At 32.3% G+C, this 15833-nt stretch overlaps 1 protein-coding gene across 2 annotated transcripts in view; it reads left to right on the top strand.

The window, feature by feature from the left end:
• LEKR1 (leucine, glutamate and lysine rich 1) overlaps positions 1-15833 on the top strand; it is a 200489-nt gene that overhangs the window by 5236 nt on the left and 179420 nt on the right. The window contains exon 3 of one of the 2 annotated variants that reach the window (XM_014562369.2): positions 10413-10627. The exons of the other annotated variant lie outside the window; for it this stretch is intronic. Coding sequence (XP_014417855.2) covers positions 10413-10627 — 215 coding nt within the window. The remainder of the gene's footprint in view (positions 1-10412; positions 10628-15833) is intronic. 2 annotated transcript variants of the gene reach the window in all.

Genomic DNA, 15833 nt, shown 5'->3' with positions numbered 1-15833 from the left:
ACAAGTAGCCCTTAGCCTGCTGAATGTTTAGAATGTAAAGTGCAGCTTTGCAGTTTTTCAGACCTAAGTTAAATACGTTTATAGAACAAATATTTATCAAGTGCCTATAATGCATAAGGTACTGTTTTGGGTACTTGATTATAAAGCAGCATGTACGTGCATCCCACAACCTGTTAAAGCTTGGTGTAAGGATGTCAGTTATTTGTTTTCCATAACTTCTTACCTATATTTGATTCCTCTTTACTGTCCATAATGTAACTTGTTAAATTGCCTAGTGACCAGGCATCTATCTATTTAGTCAGCTTACATACATCATTCTATACAGAATCATTTTAAATAGATATATAACTTATAATAGCAATAAGAATACTTCAGTTTAGAACCATTTCACTATTAAGATAAAGAAAAAAATCTTTGTTTTTCATAATGGCTTGAAAATTGTGCAACATTTCTTTATTGGATAAAAAAGGACATGAGGTGGGTGGATCAGTACAGAGTGACTGGTCTTTCAAAGACTTTTTTTTCCCATGTTCTTCTGTTAGCTTTTTGTGTTAGTTTTTACGCTGGCTCTTCTTTCTAAAGAAGCCCCTGCTGTTTCCTTTTTTTCCTGTGTGTATGCAAGGAAGGTTAGTGTAGAAATCAGGGAAGGGAAGGTGAGGGGAGCCTTTCCTCTTTCTTTCTGTGCTTTTGCTATATAATACGGAAATGGGGTGGTTGATAAATTACATGAAAGATATGTGATAAAGGAAATGAAAATGGCTGTACTACACTGTACTATTAATAGCAAAATAGTAGCAGTAGAAAGAGTTACAAGAAAAAGTAAATGTAGGGAGATGGCCACCAAAGGGAAAATGTGGAGAAGAGTGCTGACAATACTAAGATCTAGTTAAAGAGTCTATTGCCCAATTAGAAAGCAAAGATTGTTAAATCATCTCCGTCTGGTCTCATCTTCTTAGGGAATCTTAGGGAAGGAAGAAGATAATCTTTTAACTCCCATTCCCAGATCTTTTTGCTTTTTATCACAATTTCTGACCGAGCATAAAACACATTTCAGACTTGCATCTCCCCAAGTGGTAGAAAATGTAAAACAGGCCCATGGGCTGGACAGCAAGACCATACTCGTCGCCTTTGTCTGCTGCTAGACTCTACAGTTTACTTCTGTAAGTTCTGAGACCATATCTCTGAATCTGCTCTCTAGACTGAGCTGACTTGTACCTATCTCTGACCTCCGATAAGCGGCTTCTCAGCTAGAATTTTCATCCAGCATACTGAAAGCAGAATGTACTTGTAATGATAGTACAGTTCAGTTTAAAACTAAAACAATACTTATAGATCAGCAAAGTAATAATCCTGTATCTTTTCACCTGCCAAATGTCCACCCATTTTAGAGACATATGAACTCCTCTTTTGAGAAAAAGAGCAATGAATGATTTTCCTCTTGCTATTTTTGCTAGAGGACATACACAGAAGTCAGAACAACCTCAACAAATCAGTGTTATTTTGCAAAAGTAAAATGGATCTCTTGTTTTTTTAAATGGTGACAAAATGAGCACTTGTAATAGGATTTTAGCTTCAGGAGATATTTATTACCACAGGACACAAAGTAAAATAAAAAGACCAGAGTTGTTTATTTTACCAAACAGAAGTGGCAGTACAAGGGCTGGAGAGCACACTGTTCTTTCTGGGATGACAATCCTTTTCCCTACCAGTAACAGCTCATTTTGTCCTGTTTCAGTAAAGTAATTTTAGTACTTTGGAACTTTGAAATTTATTCAGAATAACAGTTTTATATTTCCAAGCACAGTTTGTCATTGCCAGAAAAAATAAACTTAATTTTCCAGGTCATTTTGGGCCACTGTGGCTAGGGTCAGATTTTGTGTTGAGTTAAAGTAGAGAAAAAAGAAAGAGAACATGGTCATAGAAACATTAGCACCAGCATCCTGGAAAAGTAGTGATATGTGTGTGGGTAGATGTGTTGTGTTTTTAGGTAATTGCAGTTTTAAAACCTAGTGACAAAAGAAATAGGAAGCTGTATAATTTTTGGAGAGACTATTCACTTAATATTGTGACCCAAGTTCATTAGGAAAAAAATCATTGTTTTTTTTTAATTACTGTGAATTTTGCAAACTCTGCATTTGTCAATTTGTAGTCCAAAAATTTTGCTGGCTGGCCAGAGAGTGTCATGGAGTTTACTAAGGTGACGTTTTTCTGGAAAAATAGGGGGAAATATACTTTGGAAGCATATTTAGATAAACATAGGTGTGTCATGTATAATTTATGTATGAAACCAACATTTCTTAACATTGCCCAATAAAAATTATGGGTTAATCTCTGGTATTTTAGTCCCAGATTTTTATATTTTATTATTTTAAAATCAAACATTTTATTTTGAGATCATTATAGACTCACATGCAGTTGTGAGAAATGATACCAAGAGAGCTCATGCACCCTTCCCCAGCATCCCCCAATGGTAACATCTGGTGAAGCTATACTACAATATGACAACCAGGTTGTTGGCATTGATACAGTTAAGGGTTCTGCCACCACAAAGATTCCTCATGTTGCCCTTTTACATCCACATCCTCTTTCACACACCTCCACTACCCTACCCCCAGTTCATGACCCCTGGCAACTGTTGATCTGGTCTCCAGTAATCTTGTCATTTCAAGAATGTTATACTAGTGGAGTTATGCACTATGTAATCTTTGAGATTCGTTTTTTTTTTCATTCAGTGTAACTCTCTGGAGTTTTATTCATTGTCTTTTTGATATTGCATTATATGAGCTATTTATCTTTTGATTATTAACACCCTTATCAGTTATACAATTTGGAAATATTTTCTCCCACTCAGTAGGTTGTCTTTTTGTTTTGTCAAAGGTTTCCTTTGCTATACAAAAGCTTTGATTAGGTCACATTTATTTACTTTTGCTTTTGTTTCCTTTGCTTGAGGGGACAGATCCAAAAAAATACTGCTATGACTTATGTCAAAGAGTGTTTCTCCTATGTTTTCTTCTAGGAGTTTTATGGTTTACAGTATTAAATTTAGGTCTTTAATCCATTTTGAGTTTATTTTTGTATGTGGTGTTAGAAAATGTTCTAGTTTCATTCTTTTATATATAGCTGTCCAGTTTCCCCTGCACCACATATTGAAGAGACTGTCTTTTCTCCATTGTATATTCTTGTCTCCTTTGTCATAGATTAATTGACCATAAGTGCATGAGTTTATTTCTGGGCTCTATATTCTGTTCCATTGATCTATATATCTGTTTTTGTGTCAGCACCATATTGTTTTGATTACTGTAGCTTTGTGGTGTAATCTGAAGCCAGGGAGCATGGTACCTCCAGCTCAGTTCTTCTCTCTCAATATTACTCTGGATATTGGTGGTCTTTTGTATTTCCATACAAATTTTAAAATTATTTGTTCTAGTTCTGTGAAGAATGCCATTGGTATTTTGATAGGGACTGATTGAATCTGTAGATTGCCTTTGGTAGTATGGTCATTTAAACAATATTAGTATTTTCAATCTGTGAACATAGTATATATTTTCATCTGTTTGTTTCATCATCAGTTTGTTTCATCAGCATTTTAAAGTTTTCTGAGTACAGGTCTTTTGCCATCTTAGGTAGGTTTATTCGTAGGTGTTTTATTCTTTTTGATGTGTTAGTAAATGGGACTGTTTCCTTAATTTCTCTTTCTGATAGTTTATTGTTAGTGTGTAGAAATGCAAACAGATTTCTGTATGTTAAGTTTGTATCCTGCAAATTTATTGAAGAGCCCTAGTGGTTTTTTGGTGTCATCTTTAGGATTTTCTATATATAGTATCATGTCATCTGCAAACAGTGACAATTTTACTTCTTCCTTTCCAATTTGGATTCTTTTTATTTCTTTTTCTTGTCTAATTGCTATGACAAGAAAAAGATGCCCACTCTCACCGCTTCCAATACTATGTTGAATAAAAGTGGTGAGAGTGGGCATCTTTTTCTTGTTCCTGATCTTAGAGGAAATGTTTTCAGCTTTTTACCATTGAGTATGAGGTTAGCTGTGGGCTTGTCATATATGGCCTTTATTAGGTTGAAGTTTATTCCTTCTATACAACTTTGGTGAGAGTTTTTATCATAAACGGATGTTAAATTTTGTCAAAACCTTTTTCTGTATCTATTGAGATGATCATGTAGTTTTCATTCTTTAGTGTGTTAATAAGAGTGTATCACATTGACTGATTTACAGATACTGAAAAATCCTTGCAACCCTGGAATAAATCCCACTTGATCATGGTGCTTGATCCTTTTAATGTATTGTTGAAATTAGCTTGTTAGTATTTTGTTGAGGATTTTTGTATCTATGTTGATCATTGATACTGGCCTATAATTTCTTTTTTTGAGTGTGATCTTTATCTGGTTTTGGTATCAGGGTGATGCTGGCCTTGTAGAATGAGTTTGGAAGCATTCCTTCCTCTGCAATTTTTTGGAATAGTTTGAGGATGGATGTTAACTCTTCTCTACATGTTTGGTAGAATTAACCTGTGGGACCATCTGGCCCCGAACTTCTGTTTGTTGGGAGTTTTAAAATAAGTGATTCAATTTCATTACTGGTAATTGATCTGTTCATATTTTCTATTTCTTCCTAGTTCATCTTGGAAAATTGTACATTTCTAATAATTTGTCCATTTCTTATAGGTTGTTTATTTTATTGGTATATAGTTGTTTGTAGTAGTTCTCTTACGATTTTTTGTATTTCTGTGGTGTTGGTTGTAAGTTCTCTTTCGTTTCTGATTTCATTTATTTGGGCCCTCTCTTTTTCTTGATGAGTCTGGCTAAAGGTTTATCAACTTTGTTTATCTTTTCAAAGAACCAGCTCTTAGTTTAATTGATCTTTTCTGTTTTTTTTTTTAATGTTGAATATCTTTTTATGGGTTTATTTGGTGCCTCTCCTCTTAGGTGAAATGTCTCTTCATGTCTTTTTGACCATTTTCTAATCGGATTTTTTTAAACTGTTGTTTTGAGAGTTCTTTGTATAATCTAGATACTAGTCCTTATCAGATACATGGCTTGCAAATATTTTTCCCTAGTCTGTAGCTTGTCATTTCATTTTCTTTACAGGATCTTTTACAGAGCACAAGTTTTAAATTTTAATGAAATCCAAGTTATCAGTTTTTCCTTTTATGGATCATGCTTTTTGTATCAAGTGTAAGAACTGTTTGCTTAGTTTAGATCCTGAAGATTTTCTCCTAGGCTTCTTTCTTCTAAAATCATATTTTTATGTTTTACATTTAAGTCCATGATTCATTGTAAGTTAATTTTTGTATAGTGTGTGAGTTTAGGTTGAGTTTTTTTTTTACCCTATGTATATCCAATTGAAAAGGCTATTTTTCTTTCACTGAGTTGCTTTTACGCCTCTGCCAAAAGTCAGTTTGGCATATTTATGTAGACCTATTTCTGGGTTCTCTGTTGTTATTCCATTGATCTATGTATCTATCCTTTGGCCAGTACTACATAGTGTTTATTACTATAGCAATACTATAGCAATTACTATAGCAATAATATAGCCTTCAAATCAGGTGAAATTTTCCTCCCACTTTATTCTTCTTTTTCAAGACTGTTTTAGCTCTTCTAGTTCCTTTGCCTTTTTATATAAATTTAAGAACAAACAAATCCTGTCTATATCTAAAAAAAAACCCCGTCTTGCTGAAAATGTGGGAATAGGGGTTTTCAGTAGATTCTTTTCACTGAATTGATTTTTAAATTGGTGGTGCAGCCAGTTGACTTAATTGATGAGGAAGGGTCTTGATGGCCTAATGAAATGGTTAGGTGGTCTGTGTGACTAGTGACTCAAAAGGTTCATTGTCCTGTCTCAAAAGCTTTTTCCTAATCTGAATGAAATTCACTAGCTAGACCCTGATTGTTTTGAGTAAAGGCATCTTTTTTAATATAAAACTTAGAAGGGTTAACATTTTATACTACTGTCACTTTTACAGCAGTGGAATAGTTTCTCTGTTTCTTTCCTCCTTATATAAGTACAAAAAAGCATGGGATGGGTGGGGAAAGAAAGGAAGAACAATTTTTGGAGCAGAAAATGCCTCACTTGGGCAGCAGGAGGTCACTGAGTGCCTTTTCCATTTGAAGCACAGACAGGAACTTTGAAAAGGATCTGAAGTCTAATTTAACCTTTTAAAAAATATGCATCACTTTTATATTAAATAACTATAATTTTAAAAGTACAAACACTGCACTTGAGAAGTTTATTTTATAATTTATTTTTAAATGGCTCTGCATTTGTTTAATATACTACATTTGTTGATGCCTCCTCCAAAGTGCATCTTGTAAAAAGCAAAAGCATCCTACTAATGATAGCCTTTTTCTCAAGAATGACAGCATGTCATTATTTTACTTACAAAACGAGATGATATAATGCCAAGTTATAAGAATGAAACACAAATTATATTTTACCAAAAAAGATAAATTTTACTTACTTCATTTGGGAACATAATTATAGTTTTTCATATCTTCTCAAGTTTCACAGAAATGTCCTAAGTAATTAGCCCACACAGATACAAAGAATTTGAAAGTGTTACTACGTTTTCCTGTTGCAGTTTTACTTGCATAAAACTATTTACAATCTAATAGCATTGAAAACTTTTATTCAATGTACTTGTTTAACATAGATCACTCAGTGATTCAGGTTGTACTAAGTGAAGTCTAGAGAATACTCTTATGGACCTTTGTCTTGTTTCCTAGATCATAATGAATGTCATCTTTTGGTTTTCTTTGCTGAACTTCTAGAAGACCTGTTCTGTAAAATGTACGTTTCACTTATTTCAGCTTTCACCATCATGATTGCTGTGGTGGAGTAACATTCTAATAGCTTCTACAACTATGAAGTTTATACTATTTGTGTTTCGTACATCAGGCTGCAAATAACTCCATCCAGCAAGAGTTTTCTTTAGAATAGGGATAAGGCACTTTCCCAGGAGCAGGGAAAGAACTCTGTTTAATAGGTAAAGGATGAAAATATCTTGGAGTAAGAATATAATTTTCAAATTGATGAGAAGGAATCAAAACTCATGATGGGGAAAGGGATTGTAAGAAAATACTCATATGCTCTGAATTAGCTCAAGTCTCTTGACCTGGATGAATTACATTCCTGGGGACTGACAGTACCTTTCAGTGGGATTGCAGAGCTGCTCTTGGTGATCTTTAAGAACATGTAGAGAGTAAGGGGATAACATACAAATGCCCTGCTATGTATAAAATGACTATAAATTGCAATCAGTGAGGTCAATTTCAATCCCAGACAAGATTCTAAAATATAATATTAAAGGATGATTTGTGAGGATATATTAGAGAAAACAATAACCTGTGGACCAATTTTATGTTCATTTAAAGAACCATGTAGGCCTTGCCGTTGCATTCTGTATAGAGTCACTAGATCCAGGAACTGTAGTTGACATAGAATATATGCACTTTATGAAGGCATTTGACAAAGTTTGTCATGATATTCCTGAAGATAGTAAGAATAAATATAGGCTGATTACAAAAATAATTGGATAGTTTTGTAACCAGCTGAAGAGTTGTATCTGGAATGTGCCGAGTAATGAATTCGTATCAATCAAGGAGATAGGGCCTGCTGTAGAGTTCTATCCTCAACTTTGTCATATTCAACGTTTTTTTCTTTTTCAATCAATTAATTAGATGGATAAAGCAACTTACAAGGAACAACTTTGTGGCAGACACAAAGCTTAGAATTTTCTGGGTACCAAAGTCACTAACTAAAGTTTGAGTCTAAAACATACATATATATATATATATATATATATATATATATATATATATATATATATAAAATTTAAAAATATATATTTACTTCTTTAAATTTACAGTTATATTTCTTATTCTGTACTTGCATATGAAAAGCCAAATGTTCACATAATAGAATGAGGGGGTTATTGGTTGCAAGGAATAGGGAGCTTTAGGGAGAGAAAAGAGAATAGATGATGAAGATTGGTCATGGATCCCAAAGGGCAAGTAAGGCAGCTAGGTCTCAACAGGGACTGAAGTGAGGAATTAGAAGGCCACTGGGTATAAGACAGTCACTGGTTCCATTTTTCTCTCTTGATTCTTCTGGGACTGAGGTCCAACCCTCATCTACCAATCAGCTATGCTAGGGTGGATGGGTAGCAGGTGTTTTAGTCACATTACCAACAGAGTAGCAAGGACTATGTAAGGTAGTTTCTCTAAAAAAGAGGACATAGATGGGAAGGAATGGATTGGCATATTCAGTATAATGAGTCATGGTTTTACACTGTGGTGTATTTTAAATAGGAGCTTTATTTAATATAAAAGCCAGTTATAGTATATAACAGCAACATATAATTGCTAAAAATACAAAAGACCATTGTGATCTAAGGTTGCGTTAGATGATACTACTAATGATATTATTGATGAAGTATTAGAATGAAGTTTGACTCCTCTCTTATACTGCTTTAGTGAGACCAATTGAAGTATTCAATTCTGGGCATAATACTTTGAAACAGATATAGAATACTGGAACATATTCAGAGAAAATTATCTAGAATGAAGAAGAAATTCAAAACCACGTCATATGGGAGGTATCACCTAACACTAGTCAGAATGGCCATCATCAAAAAGTTCACAAATGATAAATGCTGGAGAGGGTGTGGAAAAAGGGAACCCCCTACATTCTTGGTGGGAATGTAGTTTGGTGCAGCCATTAAGGAAAACAGTATGGAGATTCCTTAAAAAACTGAAAAGAGATTTACCTTATGATCTAGCAATCCCATTCGTGGACATATATCCAGAGGGAACTCTAATTTGAAAAGATACATGCACCCCAATGTTCATAGCAGCAATATTTACAATAGGCAATCATGGAAGCAACCTAAATATCCACTGACAGATGATTGGATAAAGAAGATGTATATACAATGGACTATTACTCAGCCATAAAAAATGAAATAATACCATTTGCAGCACTATGGATGGACCTAGAGATTATCATACCAAGTGAAATAAGTCAGACAGAGAAAGACAAATACCGTATCACTTTTATATGGATTCTAAAAAAATGACACAAATGAACTTATTTACGAAATAGAAACAAGACTTACAGACGAGGAAAACAAATTTATGATTACCAAAAGGGAAAGTAGGGGGAGGAGTAAATTAGGAGTTCAGGATTAGCAGATACAAACCTCTCTATATAAAATATATAAACAACAAGGACCTACTATATAGCACAGGGAACTATAGTCAATATCTTGCAACCTATAATGAAAAAATATATGTATATGTATGTATAACTGAACCACTATGCTGTATGTACACCAGAAACTAACACAACATTGTAAATAACTATAATTCAATAAAAAAAGACATTTTTAAACAAAAAGTAAGCATTCCTCATATAATCCAAGGTTACTTTCATTTTAGTGCCCAGTATCAAATATTTAATGAAGCTGTCTTTTATCTTTGTGAATAGCAAGACATGTAGAGGCTACTTGAGGAATATTTACATATTTGAGAGAGAAAAAAGAATTACCTCTCTCTTGACTTTGCTAAAATTCCATTTTTCATTTCCCCGATCTGGCCAAATATATATGAAGATTTTATTGAAGGAAGTTAGAGGATTTAGCTGACATACACATGGTAGATGAATATGATAGAAATGGTTACAGGCATAGATGCTGGTTTTAAATAGACTTGACTTTAATTCCAACTTCTCTACCTATCAGCTGGTTATTTAACTTCAACAATCTTCATTTCCTTATCTGTAAAATAGGTATAACTATACCTACCTGAGGGGAAAAGAACTATATGATTAAGAGAATAGAGACTAGGTTCAAAGTACTTTTTCTATTTGTGGTTTTATGACAGAATGTTAAATTCTGTAAAAATCATAAAATGTTAAAACTGAACAAGAACTTATTGTTCATTTGATCCAAAGCCATAATTTTGTAAGTGAAGAAAATGAGATCTGAATAAGCCAAGAGGCATCTCTGTGGTCACTAGTGCAGTTGGCAGTGAAAGGTCAGTGATTTCTTCCTACTTCATGGAAAACTCATCTTAAAACAAGAATTATAAAGATGTTTCATCATTTTTAGTTTTATTTTATGGAAAAATATTTCAAAAGTAAATCTTTCGTAGAGATACCATGGAGAAGTAATTACTCCAAAAGACCTTTTTTTATTCCAAGATTTTGTGTCAGAGTCAATATCATGCCAGTTTTTAAAATTTTATCCAGATGTATGCAATGTTATAATTTTTACTCCATGACATAGCGCAGTATACATTTATTTTATTTGATTAGCATGGTTACAATGACATCTTCAGATGAACTTTATTTTTTAGAAATTTTGAAAGTATCATTTCAAGTAAATGTATGTTCTACTTTCTAGATGTCCCCTGAAGAAAAGTTTTGTAAGTACTGTGGAGTCAGCTATCTAATTCTTCATGAGTTTAAGGCTATGGAAGAAAAAGTGAAAGCAATGGAAAAAGAGATGAAATTTTATCAAGAAAGTGTAGACCGTGAAAAGAGACTTCAAGAAAAGCTACAGTCTCTTAGCCAAGATTTTGAACAGTACAAAACTGACAGTGAATCCAAAACAGAAAGGTTAGAGTATGTTATTCCTTTCCGTCATTTATTTAGTTTGGAAGAAAAGTACAGAAAATAAACTTTGAATGTTTTTGTAGAATTTCTCTATATCAAGTATAATTTACACCTTAATACATTTGAGTTTGTTTGTTACTTATTACTGGTTACTAAATATAATCCTTAAATATAGTTTGAACATTCCTTTGAGGTATATATTTACTATCTGAATAATTAGAAACCAGTTAATTCAGTAACTATAAATTGAGATGGATTGAGTTTTACTTTTCCCCAGATATGTATCTTAATTTTATCATTAAGATTATTGTCTTTCAAAAATCAGGTGAGTTTTGGTAGTTTTTGATATCTAACATTTGTTTTTAAATGGCCTTGAATATTTAGATTTATAGAATAAGGTTTTCATGTTTTGAAAAGGATGCCGAAACATTAAAATTGGCACATGATTCCAAATCACTAAAACTGGAATAAAATTACGGATTGGGTTCCTAATGCTGTTGAGTCTAATCAGCAATTTAGTCTGCCAAAAGACACCTTACTGAGCTTATTCAAACATTTCTACGGAAAGGTTTCTGCTGTTGTTTTACAACTTTTCTTTTTTCCTTTGAATGAATATTTCTCTATTTAAAATATCAACTGTTGATGTTAGTAAACCATGAACTAATGAATATAATGAAAATCATGTCGTAAAGTAGAAACTTTCTTAAGTCTCTTAGGACTAAGTACGTCTATTAAATTTTATTACAAGTTTTAATAATTATATTAAATATCATTTGAGCTTGATATTTCTTACCCTTAACTAAGAAAATTTTGTTATATTTTCTTGAATTTCTATTCTGAATAATAAAGTATTTTATAGTATTTGATTGGAAAAATAAAAAGTTTAAAGTATTCAGTTTAAAATTTTAAATTTGGAGGGTTTTTGCCTATCAGATTCTTTTGTTTGGTGTTATTCACACTTACTTTCTTTAATAATGCATTGTATTATATAAGTAATATATAAATATATGAAATAAAAGAAGTATACAGAAGAAAAGGCAAGAAAGTCCTTTTTTATCCTTCTGATTGCTTTCTTACTGGAGATAAAACTACTTTTAATAGTTTGGTATATATCTTACTACATCCTTCATTAGGCCTTAAACTTTATTATAGATGTATTTTTAATAAATGCAGTGCAACCTATATATATATATGAGCCATGTTGTTTTAAAGCTCTTTATCTTTTAACAGACTAGTTTTTAATGTATTAAATTTCTTGATCTGTGACTTTTGTCACTTAGCTATGTATATTGGAAACTGTTCCATGTTAATGCACGTAGGTCTACCTTGTTCTTAACTGCTGCAATGTTTTCCTTACTAAGAAACTCCATAGTTTACTTAAGCATGTCTCTTTTCAATGTTTAGATTATTTCCAATATTTATTATTACATATAGTATTTATATTTATATTCTTACGTGCATATGTTTCCCATTGGATAAATTCCTAGAAGTGAAATAGCTGAAAGAAAGTCAATGCCAGTTTAAAATTTTGATGGTCCTTATACCAAATTCTCCCTTGAGAAGATAGGATTAACTTATTTTTGGCCAGTAATTTATAAAGTGGCTATTTTCCTACATCTTCTTAATATTGGAGTCTTTAATTTTTCTCAAATTTTCACTTTTTTCTTGAGTGAAAAAATGTTACTTCATTGTTATTTGTATTTCTTTATTGTTAATAAGGTTGAACTTTTTTCATATATTTAGTAGATATTTATATTTCTTCCTCTATTATCTGTTCATGTATGTTGTCAAAATTTCTATAGTTATTTGTTTATTTTTATTTATGTATAGGAGTTTCTAACATAATATGGACTTATACTTTGTTTACATATTGCAAATATTTTCTCATGTTTGCATATCTTATTGTTTGTTGTAATTTTTTGTGTACCAATTTTTAAAAAATATCTTGTGCCAAATTCTGGTAAGGGTTCTTTGTCAAGTTCTTTTGGTTCCAAACAACAGAAACTCTGGCTAGCTCTAACCTAGATTCAAGCAATTTGAAAAACAACGTATGTTTAAAACTTTTATAGTATTATTGTTTTAGTTAGCTTTTTAATCTACTTGCAATTAGTATTTGTGAGTCAGATTTATAATTTCATGTTTTTTTGTTGTTTCATAAATGTATGGCTTTTTGTTCCAATATCATCCTTTAAATTCTTCATTCTTTCTCCCTTGATTTGAAATGCCACCTGTTATGGTCTATTTCTGGACTCTGTTTTATGCTCTTGATCTGTTATCTTATCACTGAGTGTCTTAGTCTAATTGGACTGCTATAATGAACTATCATAGACTGGGTGACTTATAAATAACATTATTTATCTCTCACAGTTCTGGAGGCTGGAAAGTCCAAGATCAAGATGCTAGCTTATTGTTATCTGGTGATAGCCCCCTTCCTGGTTCATAGACAACTGCTTTCTTGCTTTGTCTTCACATGGCAGAAAAGGCAAAGGAGCTCTCTGGGGTTTCTTTTATAAGGGCACTCATCGCACTCCTGAGGGCTTCATCCTTATGACCTAGTGACCTCCCAGAGGCCCCACCTTCAGATACCATCACATTGGGCAGTTGGTTTCAACTTAATACTGAGGGAATAGAAATATTTAGTATATAGGAGTGGGTCAGCAACACACTTTTAACTACCTTAGCTTTATATGTATTGACATTTTGTAGTGTAGTTGTTTATTTTGCTTTTCAGGTTATCCTGGCCTTTCTAACACATTTTCTCTTCTAGATGAATTAGAATCAGCTTATCAGATTCCATAAAACTTTCTATATTATGATGTAGATTGGAGTTGCATTTGTCTTTTAGAGCAATTTGACATCTTGAGAATTGACATCTTTTTATCTTGAGTCTTTAAATTCTAAAACATAGTATTTCCCACCCCATTTATTCAAGCCTTATTTAAATCCCTTAATAAAGTTTTATGATTTTCTTGAAAATTGCATATTAGTTTAATTCCTAGACATGTAATTTTTGTTGCTATTGGGGATGGCATCTTTTTGTTCATTAGATTTTAAAATTTTTCTAAATGCCATTGATTTTTATACATTGATTTTGTAGGTAGCTCCCTTACTGAATTCTTTCACTACTTGTATTTGTTTTTTAGGTCATTTTCTTGAATATATTATATATATATAATATATATATATATATATATATATTCATTTTGTATATGTACACATACATATGAGTCACATTATATGCAAATAGTAACTTACCTTTTAATTTCTAATAGTTATACCCTCCCCACCCTACTACACCCCTTCTTTTTGTCTCATTAACTTGAATTGGACCTTTAGAACAACATTGAATAGTAAACTTGTAGGGTGCATCTTTGTCTTATTTCTGATTTAATGTGAACCCGACTAGTGTGTCTGTGTTAAAAAGGGTATTGGCTATAGGTTTCTTAGAGATGAATTTTATCAGTTAAAGGAATTCCCCTTTATTTTTAGATCCTTAAGTTTAGTGTTTTAATCAGGAATAGTTGTTGAAATTTTAACAAATGCTTTTCTATCTTCTGTTGGGATGAATATATGATTTTTCTCCTTTATTCTGTTAATGTAGTAAGTAATACTAATAGATTTTCTTTTTTAAACATTTTATTTATTTATTATCATTTAAAAATTTTTAGATTTTTTTTGAGGTAGCCTTGTTTTATAACATGTTTCATTCATATATACATTGTATTTGTTTATGTCCTACATTGTGCTCACCACCAAAAATTCAGTTTCCATTTGTCACCATACAGTTGATTCTCTTTAGCAATTTCACCCTCCTCCACCCTGCCCTTACCCCTCTAGTAACCACTTCTCTGTTCTCTGTATCTATGTGGTTGTTTTGGTTTAGTTTTGTTTGTTCATTTATTTTGTTTTGTTTGTTTATTTGTTCTTTATATTCCACATGTGAGTGAAATTCCGTCTGACTTATTTTACTTAGCATAATACCCTCAAGGTCCATCCATGTTGTCATAGATGACAAGATTTCATCTCTTTTTATGGCTGAGTAGTATTCCAGTGTGTTTATGGTATATACATGTATATACCAGCTTATTTATCCATTCATCTGTTGTTGAGTACTTGGGTTGTTTCCATATCTTGGCTATTGTAAATAATGCTGTGATGAACATTGGAGTGTATATATCACTTTGAATTAGTGTTTTCAATTAATTAGTTATTAATTAATTAATTAAATACCCAGAAATAGGATAGTTGGATCATATAGTAGTTCTGTTCTTAATTTTTTGAGCAATCTCCATACTGTTTTCCATAGTGGCTGCACCAGTTTACATTTTTACTGAAAGTGCACAGGTGTTCCCTTTTTTCCATATCCTGGTCAACATATGTTATTTCTTGCCTTTTTGTTAATAGCCAATCTAACAGTGTGAAGTGATACCTCATTATGGTTTTGACTTGCATTTCCCTAATAATTAGTGATGTTGAACATCTTCTCATGTATCTGTTGGCCATCTATATGTCTTCTTTAGAAAAAAGTCTATTCAGATCCTCTGCCCATTTTTAATTGGGTTGTTTGGGTTTTTTTATTGTTGAGTTTTATGTGTTCTTTGTATATTTTGGATATTAAACCCTTATCAGGTATATAATTTGAGAATATCTTCTCCCATGTGGTAGATTGTCTTTTTATTTTGTTGGTGGTCTCCTTTGCTGTGCAGAAGCTCTTCAGTTTGACGTAGTTGCATTTATTTTTGTTTTTGTTCCTCTTGCCTGAGGAGACCTATCTAGAAAGATACTGCAAACACCAATGTCAAAAAGCATACTGCCTATGTTTTCTTCTAGGAGTTTTATGGTTTCAGGTGTTACATTCAAGTCTTTAATCTGTTTTGAGTTGATTTTGGTGCATAGTATGAGATAGTGATCTAGTTTCATTTTTTTGCATATGGTTGCCCAGTTTTCCCAATACCATTTATTGAAGAGATTATCCTTTCTCCATTGTACATTCTTTACTCCTTTTTTGTAAACTAATTGTCCCTATACGCATGGGTTTATATCTTGGCTCTCAGTTCTGTTCCATTGATCTATGTATCTTTTTCCCCCAATATCATGCTGTTTTGATTACCTGGCTTTGAAATATGGTTTAAAATTAGGGAGAATGATACCTCTAGCTTTGTTCTTTTTCTTCAGGATTGCTTTGGCTATCTGGAGTCTTTAGTGGTTC

Source organism: Camelus ferus, chromosome 1, assembly GCF_009834535.1.
Source record: "Camelus ferus isolate YT-003-E chromosome 1, BCGSAC_Cfer_1.0, whole genome shotgun sequence".
Classification (NCBI taxonomy): domain Eukaryota; kingdom Metazoa; phylum Chordata; class Mammalia; order Artiodactyla; family Camelidae; genus Camelus; species Camelus ferus.
Note: the sequence above shows the minus strand (reverse complement) of the source record. Positions and strands in the feature narration are given on the sequence as shown.